The sequence below is a fragment of the Hippocampus guttulatus genome, chromosome 17 (assembly GCF_054856545.1).
Source record: "Hippocampus guttulatus isolate MCC_2025c chromosome 17, RoL_Hgut_1.0, whole genome shotgun sequence".
NCBI lineage: Eukaryota > Metazoa > Chordata > Actinopteri > Syngnathiformes > Syngnathidae > Hippocampus > Hippocampus guttulatus.
In genome coordinates, this window is record NC_141277.1 from 214555 (window position 1) to 228427 (window position 13873).

Genomic DNA, 13873 nt, shown 5'->3' on the forward strand with positions numbered 1-13873 from the left:
CCATGTCAATTTTTCAGCGCTTTTATTCACAATCAGTCTTACAGAATTACAAAAGAGTGCATTGATATGGATCGGAGAGCGTGTGTGTGTGCGCACGCACGCATAAAAAAAAAAAAGAAAATTGGTGCCTTCATGACGCGCAGCCACACTTTATTCTGTTTTTCCCTCATCTTCCTCAGATTCCCTCGAACTCGCGGGGGCAGTAGCTGGAGAAGAGCGGCTCGGCGGGTATCCCGCGCCTGGAGATGACACGGGGAGAAAACCTTTCACGCGCTTTGCCCTTTTCTCCGAACGGAAAAGAAAGGAAAGCGTGGGTTCTCACTCCAGCATGCGACAGCGATGCGAGGACAGCCTGTCGTACGCGTCGACCACATCCGTCACGTTCTTGGCGCTCCAGAGACGCTCGGCCACGGCGCTGGCGCGAGGCCTGTCGGAACAGTGGCGCTAACGGTCACGTTTGCAGTTGAGCTTCATTTGGACAAAAAAAAAAGGTCTGTCTTGGCAACATCTTGTGCTCAAGCAAAACGGTGCCAAAGCCTTGTCGAAAAGGAAGGTAGCATGTATGTCGGCATGTCGGGGAGGAGCGAACATGAGCATGTATAGTAAGGCAGATTTTGGCCCCCCCAAAAAACGACCATGTATAGTAAGGCGTTTTTAGCAAAGAAAAAACGACCATATATCGGAAGTCATTTTTAGCCTAAAAAAACGACCATGTAAGGCGTTTTTAGCCGTAAAAAAAAGGCCATGTATCGCAAGTCATTTTTAGCCGAAAAAACCGACCATTATAGTAAGGCGTTTTTAGCTGAAAAACACCGCCATGTCTAGAAAGGCGTTTTTAGCCCATAAAAAACGACCATGTATAGTCAGGCGTTTTTAACCCCCAAAGAAAGGACCTTGTGTCGTAAGGCGTTATTGTCAATTGTTCCTTGGTGTGAGTGTGAGTGCAAAGAGTTGTGCGGAGAAGAGGATCAGAAAATGGATGACCACGCACATTTTTCAGAACACAGACACACACGAAGGCCGGCGCTGGAATCGAACCCTGCACCTCTGCGTTGGGACGCAGACACACTAACCATTCGACTACCAGGCCGGCCATAAGCACTTCACATTGTCCCAAGAAAAGACACTTTTTTTTCACAATACCAGTCGTGAATAGCCTGGCTTTTGTTTGTGTCGGAAGAAATGTTTTAAAATAAAAAACGACCGTGTATCAGAAGGCGTTTTGTGAGTTGTTTCTTGGTGTGAAAGAGAGCGTGAAGAGGATCAGAAAATGGATGACCTCACATGTTTTTAAGAACACACAGGAAGGCTGAAGCTGGATTCGAACCCTGCACTTCTGCACTGTGACGCAGACGCGCTAACCACTCAACTAGCAGCATTGTCTCTATATAAGATAAGATATCCCTTTATTTGTCCCGCAATGGGGAAATTACAGAACTCAGAAAGGAAAACACTGGGTAGGGGAGAGGGAAAAAAAACCCACGCTCGAACTATTCTCATGAGGATAATTTATGATCCGAAAAAAACGACCATGTATAATAAGGCGTTTTTAGCCCGAAAAAAACGACCATGTATAGTAAGGCGTTTTTGAGCCGAAAAAAACGACATAGTATAGTAAGGCGATTTTAGCCCGAAAAAAACGACATAGTATAGTAAGGCGTTTTTAGCCCGAAAAAAACGACCATGTATAGTAAGGCGATTTTAGCCCGAAAAAAACGACATAGTATAGTAAGGCGATTTTAGCCCGAAAAAAACGACATAGTATAGTAAGGAGTTTTTAGCCCGAAAAAAACGACATTGTATAGTAAGGCGTTTTTGAGCCGAAAAAAACGACATAGTATAGTAAGGCGTTTTTAGGCCGAAAAAAACGACATAGTATAGTAAGGCGTTTTTGAGCCAAAAAAAACGACATAGTATAGTAAGGCGATTTTAGCCCGAAAAAAACGACATAGTATAGTAAGGGGTTTTTAGCCCGAAAAAAACGACATAGTATAGTAAGGCGTTTTTGAGCCGAAAAAAACGACATAGTATAGTAAGGCGTTTTTAGGCCGAAAAAAACGACATTGTATAGTAAGGCGATTTTAGCCCGAAAAAAACGACATAGTATAGTAAGGCGTTTTTAGCCCGAAAAAAACGACATAGTATAGTAAGGCGTTTTTGAGCCGAAAAAAAACGACATAGTATAGTAAGGCGATTTTAGCCCGAAAAAAACGACATAGTATAGTAAGGAGTTTTTAGCCCGAAAAAAACGACATTGTATAGTAAGGCGTTTTTGAGCCGAAAAAAACGACATAGTATAGTAAGGCGTTTTTAGGCCGAAAAAAACGACATAGTATAGGAAGGCGATTTTAGCCCGAAAAAAACGACATAGTATAGTAAGGCGTTTTTAGCCCGAACAAAACGACATAGTATAGTAAGGCGTTTTTGAGCCAAAAAAAACGACATAGTATAGTAAGGCGTTTTTGAGCCGAAAAAAACGACATAGTATAGTAAGGCGTTTTTAGGCCGAAAAAAACGACATAGTATAGGAGGGCGATTTTAGCCCGAAAAAAACGACATAGTATAGTAAGGCGTTTTTGAGCCGAAAAAAAAACGACATAGTATAGTAAGGCGATTTTAGCCCGAAAAAAAAGACATAGTATAGTAAGGGGTTTTTAGCCCGAAAAAAACGACATAGTATAGTAAGGCGTTTTTGAGCCCAAAAAAACGACATAGTATAGTAAGGCGATTTTAGCCCGAAAAAAACGACATAGTATAGGAAGGCGATTTTAGCCCGAAAAAAACGACATAGTATAGTAAGGCGTTTTTAGCCCGAACAAAACGACATAGTATAGTAAGGCGTTTTTGAGCCAAAAAAAACGACATAGTATAGTAAGGCGTTTTTGAGCCGAAAAAAACGACATAGTATAGTAAGGCGTTTTTAGGCCGAAAAAAACGACATAGTATAGGAGGGCGATTTTAGCCCGAAAAAAACGACATAGTATAGTAAGGCGTTTTTGAGCCGAAAAAAAAACGACATAGTATAGTAAGGCGATTTTAGCCCGAAAAAAAAGACATAGTATAGTAAGGGGTTTTTAGCCCGAAAAAAACGACATAGTATAGTAAGGCGTTTTTGAGCCCAAAAAAACGACATAGTATAGTAAGGCGATTTTAGCCCGAAAAAAACGACATTGTATAGTAAGGCGTTTTTAGCCCGAAAAAAACGACATAGTATAGTAAGGCGTTTTTAGCCCGAAAAAAACGACCATGTATAGTAAGGCGTTTTTGAGCCGAAAAAAACGACATAGTATAGTAAGGCGTTTTTAGGCCGAAAAAAACGACATAGTATAGGAAGGCGATTTTAGCCCGAAAAAAACGACATAGTATAGTAAGGCGTTTTTAGCCCGAAAAAAACGACATAGTATAGTAAGGCGTTTTTAGGCAGAAAAAAACAACATAGTATAGGAAGGCGATTTTAGCCCGAAAAAAACGACATAGTATAGTAAGGCGATTTTAGCCCGAAAAAAACGACATAGTATAGTAAGGCGTTTTTAGCCCGAACAAAACGACATAGTATAGTAAGGCGCCAAAAACGCCTTACTATACATGGTCGTTTTTTTCGGCAAAAAACGCCTTACTATACTATGTCGTTTTTTTCGGCTCAAAAAAAAATATAAATATAATGATAAATCAGAACTAAGTTGATAAATAGAGAAAGGTATATAAATATCCATTATGAATTTAAGAGAAAATTGACACAAGAGTGTCAGGGTGTGGAAGTATATAATCCCGATACAAACCAAAAGTTGTAAAAATATCACGGTTAAGGGTAAAGTATGAGCCTTAATGGAGACTTCTTTCTTCTTACTTTTCTGATTGATATAAAAATGATTTATTAGATACAATCACATAACGGGGTAGGACTAGATAAGTTTTTTACTTCTTCCTACTCCCTTGAACATAATAACTGTGTTGAATGAAGATTGATTTCTTTCTTTTTACTTTTTTTATCTACCTTATTTTCTGTCAAATTATTACTGTATATATGTTTTATGTTCAATAAACAAACAAACAAACAAACAAACAAACAAACAAACAAAACGCCTTACTATACATGGTCTTTTTTTCGGATGAAAACGCCTTACTATACGTGGTCGTTTTTTTCAGCCAAAAATTGTAAGACGTTTTTAACCCGAAAAAAACGGCCATACATAGTAAGGCGTTTTTAACCTGAAAAAACGACCACGTATCGTCAGTTGCTTTTTTCGGTACTTGACGAGCCCAAGTGGCGATGCTTTCAACGGGTGAAGAAATCCTTTGGACAGATGTGCTCGTAGCCACGGCATACCAGAGTCGCGGCGTGAGGTTGGTGGCGTCCACGTACTCCCCCCACAAGCAGGCTTCGCCGCCGATCACCAGCTTCTTCTGCGCCGCGGTTCCTAATTTGGGAAAAGAAGGCAGAGTGAGCATTTGCCGACGCTCAAGTTATGCTCATTCCTGTATTTTGGTTCGTTCAACAGGCTTACACTCCTGAGCACGGGAGATGTCGGCGTTTGGTGTGCGAGTCGATGTTTTGGAGATCGCACGTGGTCCGTGTGCTTTTTCTTTCTTTGGCTTTCACGAGTTTGGGCTCATGACTTTATGTGTTTATTTGGACTTCCTTTTGACACGCGTGTGCCAGTTAGTCACGTGACTTCAATGTCAATCAACTGATATTTGCCATTGCCGATGGGAAAGGGCACCGGTTGAATTGAGGCAACTGGGCTTTTCCTCCCACACTCCGGTTTTGGGTGCAACCACACCGAGCACGCGACTCGTCCCACCCCCGGGCCGAAACGTGAATTTCGGCCCATTTTGCCGCCGCATCTCCACTCGCTTTTTCCGTCAAGTTTAGTCTGTGCGGCGGCGGCGGCGGCGGCTCAAAACTCCGACACAGCCGAAGCCGGAGAAGCAACGAGAGGCGGATTGTGCTGGCTTTGGGCGGGGGGTTTTTGGGGGCGGGATTTTGGGGGACACACACCCTGGAAGTCCTGCGGGTCGGCATTGTAATGGCCCCGCCAGTCCTGGCCGTAGGCGATACGGTTCAGGTACCAGGGGGTGGACAGCAGGGCCCGGTAACCCGCCGCCGTGACGTTGGCCATCTCATTCCGGTATTGCCGCCCGGTGCCTTTCCACACGTGGATGAGCGCGTCCGCCTTCAGCTACACAACACAAATAAGACAAGCCAGCGTGTCATACGGCGGGCGGGGCTGTCCGAAGGCCGACCGACGGGGGCCGTTTGGCAGCCCGCTCCGCAAATCCCCCCCCCCCCCCCCCCCCGCGTTCTGAAGTGTAAGCCTTTTGACGAAGCCAGAGCACCCCGCCCTCTCCCTCCCCAATCCGGACTGACCGTTGAAGCTGAGCGGTTCCACCTTGTAGTACTTGAGCCAGTCCTGGCCGTAGCTAATGTAATCGAGGTACCAGGGCGCCGACAGGATGGCGCTGAATCCGGCCGCCGTCACGTTGCGCATTTCCTCGCCGGAGTCGGCGCCGCCCATCCACACGTGCACGACGGCGTCCCGCTTGAGCTGCAACGTGTCCGGCTCAGTGGCGCCGCTCGTAGCCCGCTTCACCCCCGAGGCGCTTTATCGCTAGCTGCGGCTGACGCCCCGTCGTGGGATCGAGACCTCGTTTGCTTTTCGATGACACCGAATGTTTTTCAAGGCGGTGCTACTTTCCGCCCCCTTTCTAAGCAAGCCTTTTAGCGCTCGCTCGACACGACGGATTTGACTTTGCGGTGTAGTCGTTGCGGCGTCAATCCTTCGTTTACCTTCACACCGTTGTCGAAGACTTCCTGCCAGATGATGGAGGCCTTCTCGGTGGAGCTCACAATGTCCAAAAGCCTACGGCGAAGCAAAGGCATTCACACTTAGGCTCAGAGATTCCGGCTTGTGCGGCGCTCGTTTCGCCAACTCGTAATGTTCGCCATTCATTCCGCCACCCGACCCCCCGCTGAAAACCAAAATAGAAGCCATTCGTTGATGGGATAACGAGAACTCAGTGGATTTCCTCGTGTTCGACGACACTTTTCCGCAGCAAAGGTTTTCGTCAAACGCCAGCCGACTTCTTTGTGGCGTTGAGCAAAATGGGACTAAAATGTCACATCTCCCTCGCCCACCTTTGGATGTAAAAGGACTCCAGCTTGCTGTAGTTTTTCCCGAAGCCTTGCCGCTCCATGAACGTCCGGATGTCGGGGTTGGACGCCCTGCAACGGGGGAGAAGGCGTCGACTTTGGAGCGCGGCGGCCGAGGGAGACGGCGGCGTCGGCGTCGGGCGTACCAGCAGGTGAAGTCCACCTCGTCGCCGCCGAGGTGGACGTAGTCGTCGGGGAAGACGGCCGCCACCTCCCGGAAGAGGCGGCGCATGAAGTCGTACGTGCTGTTGACGACGGGGTTGATCGGGCCGAAGCTCCCCGAGGGCCGGGAGCCGGCGAAGCACGCCGTCAGAAGACCCGCCTGTCCTGGGGGGAGAACGGCTTTGGTCCCTTTGGGGTTTTTCTTGAACAAATCCGTACCATCGGGCTCTTCCCACATGCGCATTGGCAATGCATCGAAAGTGCGGGAAAAAAAACCCCCCCTCCGGACGATCCTCTCTTAACTCTCCGGCGCCGTTGACCGTCTGAGAAGGCTCGGTATACTCCGCCTCGGCCCTCGCCTCACGCCGCATAATGTCGCCTCGACATTCGCGGTCTGGATGCGTTTCGGTTTGGCGTGTTTTTTAAGACCGTAAAAACGGAGATACCTGCGAGCGAGCCCGTTCGGTTTGGAGAGAGTGAGCGTCAAGAACGCAATGCCGACGACGACGACAACCTTTCCCCCAAGACTGCGTGTGGCCCGGAGTGTCGAATTCGGGGATGACGCGGATGCCTCGCAGGCGAGCGAATTCGATGATGGTCTTCACGTCGGACGGGGTGTACACGTGAGTGTAAGGGTGGTACGCCCCCTGGAGGGCAAGGAGCAAAAAAGCGCCACGTTCACTTTCTTAACTGCCGCAAAATGCAAACCGAAATCAGTCAGAGGAGCTTCATCGGCCGGCTATCGATTCGGGGCAAGCATTTGGCATCCAAAGAGCTTTGAGAGTTCATCAAACGCGGCCAACGTCATCGTTTGCTGACCTTCCGGCTGAGGTCCGGGAATGTTCGGCTCATGTACGGGAAGGATTGATCGTCGACGATGTGCCAGTGGAAGACATTAAACTTGTTCATTGCCATCGTTTCCTGGAGTTGGGGGCGGGAGATGTTGTTTTTTGGAAAAGTCGGCAGCTTCAAATGTGACCTTTGAGTGTTTTTTTTTTCTCGGCGTACCAGATTGGCCAGAATGACTTTGACAGGTAGGAAGTGTCGCGAGGTGTCCAGCAAAATGCCGCGGTGCGCAAATCGGGGATAGTCGCTGATTCGGGTCCAATTGGCGAGTTTCTGCAAAGACAAACACAAAGATGAACGACACTTGCGAGGAATCCAAAAGGCTCATTTCATCATTTTAAGCACGAGCGGCGTCCACTCACAGTCCCAAAGTCATCCTCGTACACCAACTGACTGAATGTTTCCAGACCTGAAAAGAGATCCAAAGAGATCTGGACTGGAGTCAAATGGCAAGTTTGCAGAAAAGTCATTTCAATGTTTCCGTCTTGACGCAAGGGTTGTTTTGCTTACTGCATTCCAGCGTCCTTGTTCCCCTTTTGAACTGACGACATTTCAAGATGCGACAAGAGAGGATAAAAAAAAAAAAGCGTACCATGCAAAGCGCCCCAGACTTTTGGCGCCTTCAGGATTGCAAAGGCCCGGTCCACCGACAGTTCATCTGAAGACACACGCGTGTTGTTTTGCGTTCGGCATCGCGTGACATTGTTGAAGCGCTCGGAGTCACTTTAGAGTACACTAAAGTCATTCCGAGGAACAAAAGGGTACCGCTGATCGACCGGAGACGGGAAACTCGTTACGTCTCGGCACGATATGGCTGCATATAAAGTTGAAACAACGCGTCGACTGATATCTTTTGCGAGAATGGACTGGAAAGCAATCGCGAGTCAATGATTGATGACCTTACATGACTCTTCAGACGTCACACCGGGGTACTGGTCACACTCCGGCTCCGGGTCTGTAATCAATACCTGCAGTCCCATCAGTACAGGGAAGTCGGTCCCCTCGCCTCGTGTGCGTGGCCGTTTGGGTTTCACCCCGCCAAAAATGTACTTGTCGTACCTGGAAAGGAAAATAATATATATATATATATACTGTATAAAAAAATAAAAATCGCTTGGACAACGGCTGTCAAAGTCCGGCACTACGTTTTGGGTTGTTTTTTTTTTTTTTAGACTTGCATCTAATCCGTAAAAGTGTGCTGATTTTGGAGGAATACCTGAACATCTACCAGGAAATCCTTGATTTTTCAGCTCTCTTCTCCGAAATCAACTTTTCAGCGTTTGTACTCAAGTGGATTGTTGAGGTAGAAACGACACATTTTCAACCAAAACAGGCTCACCTCCTGTACGCGTCCTGCAGGAGGCTGCAGCTCGGCCCCGCCGACGACCCCTCGGCGTCGAAGATTTGAAAGCTGGCGGGGGCCAACTTGAACGACACGTCGAAGGTGGCCACTCGCTGGGGTAGCGGCCACAACGACCCCCATTTGGAGGGCTGTCGGGTCCGGACGGGCTCCTCGTCGACCTGCCGGAGACCCCAGCAGGAGGACAAGAACCCCCACAGGAGAAAAGCGTTGGAGGAAAACATGATCTGGCGACAGTAAAATGTCACGAGATGCCGACCGCGATCGGCAGCCGGGTAACGTCCAATGGGCGGCGCCGAGGTCACGTGGACACTGCGCGGAAGTGCAAGTTATGGTTAAAGGGGACGCTCTTTGTTTTCAAATTATTATTCTGCGTCGTCATCGCTGATATTTCGGCACAGTTTCTCCACTCACCGTCGAAACGTGTTTTTGTGCGTGTCACTTGATTTTAGCGACGTTTGTTTGGAAGAGAATCACATTGTCCACTGGGTGTCGCTGTTGTCACGTATTTCTGTCGTGAGCCAAAACATTTCCGTATTTTACTTGTCAGAAATGAGATCTTAAATTCACGTCTTGAATCTTCGATTAGCTCCTTCGGCAAATGGATTGAGATCGTTTCAATTTTATGCCCGTAAAAAGACTGTTGGCTCGCTCTACAAATGTGTCCAAATTAGTCATACAATAACACAGTCATAACCACGCAAATCCAATTCATTAAAATGCTTCAACCTCTTCAGGTATTTTTAATACTGAACGGTACATTCATCCATCCATCCATTTTCTGATCCGCTCAATCAACACACTTGGGAGAGATGGACGTAGGATGCGTGTTTGCGTATTAAAATCGAGTTCTGACCAGGGGCGGTTCTGGATCAATTTCACTGAGGGGGCCGGGCTGGGGCCAGGGGTTTTGATGGGGGGGGGGGGGGGGGCACATTCAACCCAGGGCTAAAAAGACAGATTCGAAATCTTATTTGACTTTTTATTTCTTCAGACTTTGAAATTGTAGTCATAACATTACAGTGATGAGAAAAAAACTGTATTAGGAGGGCTAAAATGTCTGCAAGCGTAACAATACGTCTGTTGAGAATATTCAAGCCAGGGGATGATATGGTACCAGCCTGCCGGGGACAAAAATTGCAAATACACTGAAGCTAGATGTTTTACATGCATATAATTATCCAAATTTTAAAAGGCAATGTCTTATATATTGATCCTGTTAAATAAAAATAAAAATAAAAAGGGAGACTAAAAAAGTTACACACACACACTCACAAACACGCACGCAAACAGCACTCGTGTCGTGGTAATTTCCTTCTCTGCGGACTGCTTCTCATTTTCCCGCTCATTTTTAAATGGCGCAGCGCACTAAAGGGTCAGACTAGAATGTTAAATCACGCACTTTGGTTCCACCTTTCGCGTCGGCGACTCGGCACGACTGCGTAATCTGCGCTCGGAGGGGGGGCCAGAATCGGTGCTACAGGGGCACTGGCCCCCGTTGCCCCCCCCCCCCCCCCCCAGAACCGCCACTGGTTCTGACCGCACTTGCAACGAGTGCCGCGACTTGCGTGGCCAACTGCATTTTGAAAAACGGCGGTAATAAGAGGCGGCCCGCCGTTCCGTTCTCACGGGAGGCATCGGAAAGCCGGCCAACGTACTCACTGGTGATGCTCGCAAAATAAAGCCGCTCGCTCACTTCACTTCCACGTGGTTCCTTGGCACCGACATGCTAAAAATGGTACCGATTTGGTCTCAAAAAAGCTGCTTGAGCTCGTGACGCCAAATCCACGTTTTAATGAAATTAGGGAGGAAGAGTAATAATAGTTAAGTCGACATCTTTTTATACACTATTTACAGACCCTTTACAAAACACAACGATAAAAGCAACGGCAAAGCTAGCAGCATCCCAGCAGGTGCAGCAGCTTGGCGTCCATGCCCTCGATGTCGGATTCGTCGCCCGAGTCGGGACACTTGTGGGGGGCGGGCGAGGCGGGACACGGGGCGGCGGGAGAGTCGGCGCCCTCGGCGGCGATGACGGCCTCCAGCCACGAAGACAGCGAGGACGAGGAGGAGGAGGACGACTCCAAGGAAGAGCAGGAGGAGGCGGGCGCGTCATCGCCGGTGTTGCGGGCGTCGCCGCCCTGATGCTTGGCTGCGGAAAGCACGCGCCCTTTAAAAAGCCCACAATCTCATTTGGATGAATGCCGAAGAGCCGACGCCAAGCGGAAAGGCCCCGCGGTCATCCCGACGCTTCAAATGTAAAACGTGAGAAGCCGGCCGGAATGGTTTCGAACCGCGCCGGGATGCGGAAGGTCAAGGAGAATAAACGAGCCGTGGACGAGATTCGCGGTGGGGCCCGGCGGCGTGGAACCAGGGCGGCGGCCCCCGTTGCCAAAATCTGCCGTCGGACAACAACGGCGCCCGAGGCAAACTCTCGTCATCGCGGAAGTCGTTAGCCAAGACGCCGCGACACCGAAAGCCGTATTTGCGTGGCCGCGAGACCGGACGTAGGCGGGCTCCCAAAAAGCTCTCCTTCCCTCGTTCCGCTCATTCCGATTTTCTCTCGCGCTTTGACTACATCCGAGGATGGACGACCAAAACGGGGAAGGAGGAGGTGGACTTTTCAAATCCTCGTCCGTCGGCGCGTGCCCGGCGATTGACGGAGCTTTTGTTTTTGGGCCCTCGTTTGGCGTGCGGCGTCCTACCGGCGTCGCGGCGCCGCCTCTTCTTTTTGGGGCCTCGCGCACACGTCAAGACGTCGGAAAGGCCTTCCCGACGGCAACGCGGACGCGCGACGCGGTCGTCGTCGTCGCCGCCGCCGCTGTCGGACGACATCTGCTCCCGCAGCTTCTTCTCCACGTGGGCCTGCTCGTAGTATTTGGCCCGCTGCTCCTCGCTCAGCGACGTCCACTGTTGGCGGCGAATTCCCGTCAAACGGACAACCGACGAGGCGTCGGGCCCGACGGCACACTCACCAGCTGCGCCAGGCGCTTGTTGACGGCCACGCCGTCCTTCCGCTCCAACTGGCTCTTCAAGGCCGGGCGCCGCTCTCGGAGGAAGCACATGAAGGCGTCGGGCGGCTTTTTGGCGGCGGCCGACTTGCGCCGCCGCTTGCGCTTTCTCTTTCGACTGGAGAAGCGGAAAGCCAGGCGTGAAATGCACGCACGGCGTCGGCGTCCGGGGGAGGCCGGCTCTTACCTGGAGGAGCGGGCGGACGTAGCGGGAGGAAGAGGAGCGGGCGCGGGCTGGGAGGCGTCCACCGCCGCGTACAGCACTTCCCCGTTCCTAAGAGGCAAACGGCAAGTCAACGCGGCGGCGGCGGCGCGGGCGGCGGCGCCTGCGTACTCACAGCATCCCCACGGCGTGCAGCGTGGCGCCTTCGGGCAGCGGCACCACGGGCAGACTTTTTTTCTGCAGGCACAAAAAAAGCGGCGGCGGTGTCACAAGTCCGCTGGAGGCGGGCGCGCGCCTTTTCTGCCGCGTCGCGCCGGACTTCATGCTGCCATTTTTTTCCAAACTTCAGACATGTCTCCTCAGGTGCCTCTGTAATGTTTGCAAGTGTCGCTACAAGGCAGGGCCTGTTTTGACGAGGTTCGTTGGACAAGATCTACTCGATTGATTGGTTCCACGCGTGATGTGCGGGCCAGCATTCTGCATGCTGTCGACAACGGTCACTCTCACACTGAAGATGAAGCCCCCGCGTGCGCGTGTGCGTGCGCGCGCGCGTGTGTGTACCGGCTGCGGCGGCGCAGTTGGGAAGCTGAAGGACGGCTGGCTGTGGACGACCTGCGGCGTCATCTGACACGGTAAGTACTGCGGGACAGAGGCAGAGTGCGGGCATTAACGACAGCAAACCCAAAACACGTCGGTACCAAATAAAAGCTGCCGGAATCCCAATTGCAGTTTTTGGGGAGCGTTCACGCGGCTTTTTCCGCGTGCGACGTCACCATTTATTCAGAACGGACCGCTTCGTGACTCCCATTTTGGGGGACTCCTTGTCATCCGCTTACCTGGAGACGGAAAGGAGCCCCCGCCTGGCGGCTGAGGTGAAAGGGATGCACGAGGTACGGGTTGAACTGCGGCCCGTATCGCATGCTGGGAAGCGGCACTAACTGGGCGTGCGGGACAAACGGCAACCGCGGAGGGAAGCGGGCCGGCTGAGGGCGGGCGTCGAACGGCATCCCCGCGTACGCGGCGGACGGAGGCGGGTTTGAGGGCGGGTGCTGGCCGGGAGGGTGGGGAGGGGGAGTGTTGGTGGGGTCGCACATGATGTTGGAGCACAACTCCTGCAGGGTGTCCGCAACGTCCTGCCACTCCAGCTCGCCTACGATCTGCTCAAACTCTTCCCTGAGCTTCTCCATCTAGCTTGCCCTAAATCTGGCCTCCTGCTGTCACACACACACACACACACACACACACACGCGCGCGTGCACACACATGAGATAAATAGATTATTCATCCAAAAGGGACATTTCCAAACGTAAAAACAAGCAGCGAGTTGAAGAAGAAATGACTCGTGTTCACAAAAGAGCAATATGTCTCTCCGTCGCTTATTTTCGTTGCTTTTTGAGGGACTTCGACAGTTGTACAAACTGCCCAACATGATGCAACGACGAGCGAGCGATGCCATTGAAAATGCAGAGACGAAAGCGTGACGTCACATAGACTGGAAACCGCCGGTAGGTTTGCTATCCAAATGCATACATTACCCCCATACACTTTATTCACGACTCGGCGCGAGGTAAACGAAGGAATAAAAATGCTCAAAACAAGCGAGACTTGCGCTAAATGCGGAGCGGACATTTGGCACTCGCCTGTCTCACAAACGCGGATTTGAACAGAACGATTGGTATTTACCGTCATTCCCGGCCACACCGTACATGAACGCTAATGTCCGTTATAATGATGATGATGATAATAATTACTGTTATTATTATTTCTTCCCCCCCCCCCCAAAAAAAATAATTGTGTTAAAACTTGAAGTTTTTCGTAAACGAGTGACACTTGCGCGTGAGGTGTTCAGCTAGCAGTTAGCTAAAACACCCACGTACGGGTTTTTGGCTCTTTTTGAATGGTCGTGTTTTGTCGACAGCACCTTACCGAGTCGGTCCACTAAACGTGTTTATTAGTCGGTCTTGCGAGATGGCAACGCTGCAAAATGTGGCCACTCGTAACGGGGGGGAGGGGGGGGGGATTGATTTGGGGCTGTTGGCGGTCAAGCGGTCTCCTTCTTACGACGGGGTGGACTTTGCTGGAAGCTCCGCCCCCACCTTTCCGAAGCGGGTCGCCACGGTAACCCCGCCTTCGTCACCGGCTCGCGTGAGTCAAAAAGTGCAGGAAACAATCTGCTTTTT

General features: G+C 50.4%; 2 protein-coding genes across 4 annotated transcripts; both read right to left on the reverse strand.

The window, feature by feature from the left end:
- Nucleotides 1-5: 5 nt before the first annotated feature.
- hexb (hexosaminidase B (beta polypeptide)) lies at nucleotides 6-8800 on the reverse strand. Of its 2 annotated transcripts, none has more exons than XM_086134956.1 (14): nucleotides 8499-8800; nucleotides 8064-8218; nucleotides 7752-7817; nucleotides 7522-7568; nucleotides 7322-7432; nucleotides 7133-7234; nucleotides 6828-6960; nucleotides 6298-6478; nucleotides 6137-6223; nucleotides 5789-5861; nucleotides 5000-5180; nucleotides 4328-4418; nucleotides 323-427; nucleotides 6-239 (listed from the first exon to the last, which is right to left on the reverse strand). In XM_086134956.1, the coding sequence occupies exons 1-14, from the start codon at nucleotides 8741-8743 to the stop codon at nucleotides 176-178; spliced, it is 1641 nt and encodes a 546-aa protein (XP_085991082.1). In that variant the 5' UTR covers nucleotides 8744-8800; the 3' UTR covers nucleotides 6-175. The 2 variants fall into 2 exon arrangements, with proteins under 2 accessions (XP_085991082.1, XP_085991083.1); XM_086134957.1 differs by lacking the exon at nucleotides 5000-5180 and adding an exon at nucleotides 5369-5546.
- Nucleotides 8801-10290: 1490 nt separating this feature from the next.
- On the reverse strand, nucleotides 10291-12880 carry LOC147191297 (uncharacterized). 2 transcript variants are annotated; one of them, XM_086134920.1, is made up of 8 exons: nucleotides 12530-12880; nucleotides 12255-12332; nucleotides 11869-11930; nucleotides 11718-11804; nucleotides 11495-11648; nucleotides 11316-11429; nucleotides 11225-11246; nucleotides 10291-10707 (listed from the first exon to the last, which is right to left on the reverse strand). In XM_086134920.1, exons 1-8 carry the CDS (start codon nucleotides 12878-12880, stop codon nucleotides 10415-10417), a joined length of 1161 nt encoding a protein of 386 aa, XP_085991046.1. In that variant the 3' UTR covers nucleotides 10291-10414. The 2 variants fall into 2 exon arrangements, with proteins under 2 accessions (XP_085991046.1, XP_085991045.1); XM_086134919.1 differs by having other exon boundaries at nucleotides 10291-10671; nucleotides 11225-11429.
- Between the last annotated feature and the right edge of the window lie 993 nt (nucleotides 12881-13873).

Excerpts from the sequence above, each read along its gene's own strand:
- hexb (XM_086134956.1), bottom strand. The coding sequence starts at position 8,743 with ATGTTTTCCTCCAACGCTTTTCTCCTGTGGGGGTTCTTGTCCTCCTGC. Across the intron at positions 8,219-8,498 it reads CTGCAGGACGCGTACAGGAG|GTACGACAAGTACATTTTTG; the intron begins GTGAGCCTGTTT and ends TTTCCTTTCCAG. Across the intron at positions 7,235-7,321 it reads AAGTCATTCTGGCCAATCTG|GAAACGATGGCAATGAACAA; the intron begins GTACGCCGAGAA and ends CCCCAACTCCAG.
- LOC147191297 (XM_086134919.1), bottom strand. The coding sequence starts at position 12,880 with ATGGAGAAGCTCAGGGAAGAGTTTGAGCAGATCGTAGGCGAGCTGGAG. Across the intron at positions 11,805-11,868 it reads CTGCACGCCGTGGGGATGCT|GAACGGGGAAGTGCTGTACG; the intron begins GTGAGTACGCAG and ends TTTGCCTCTTAG. Across the intron at positions 11,649-11,717 it reads ACGTCCGCCCGCTCCTCCAG|TCGAAAGAGAAAGCGCAAGC; the intron begins GTAAGAGCCGGC and ends CCGCTTCTCCAG.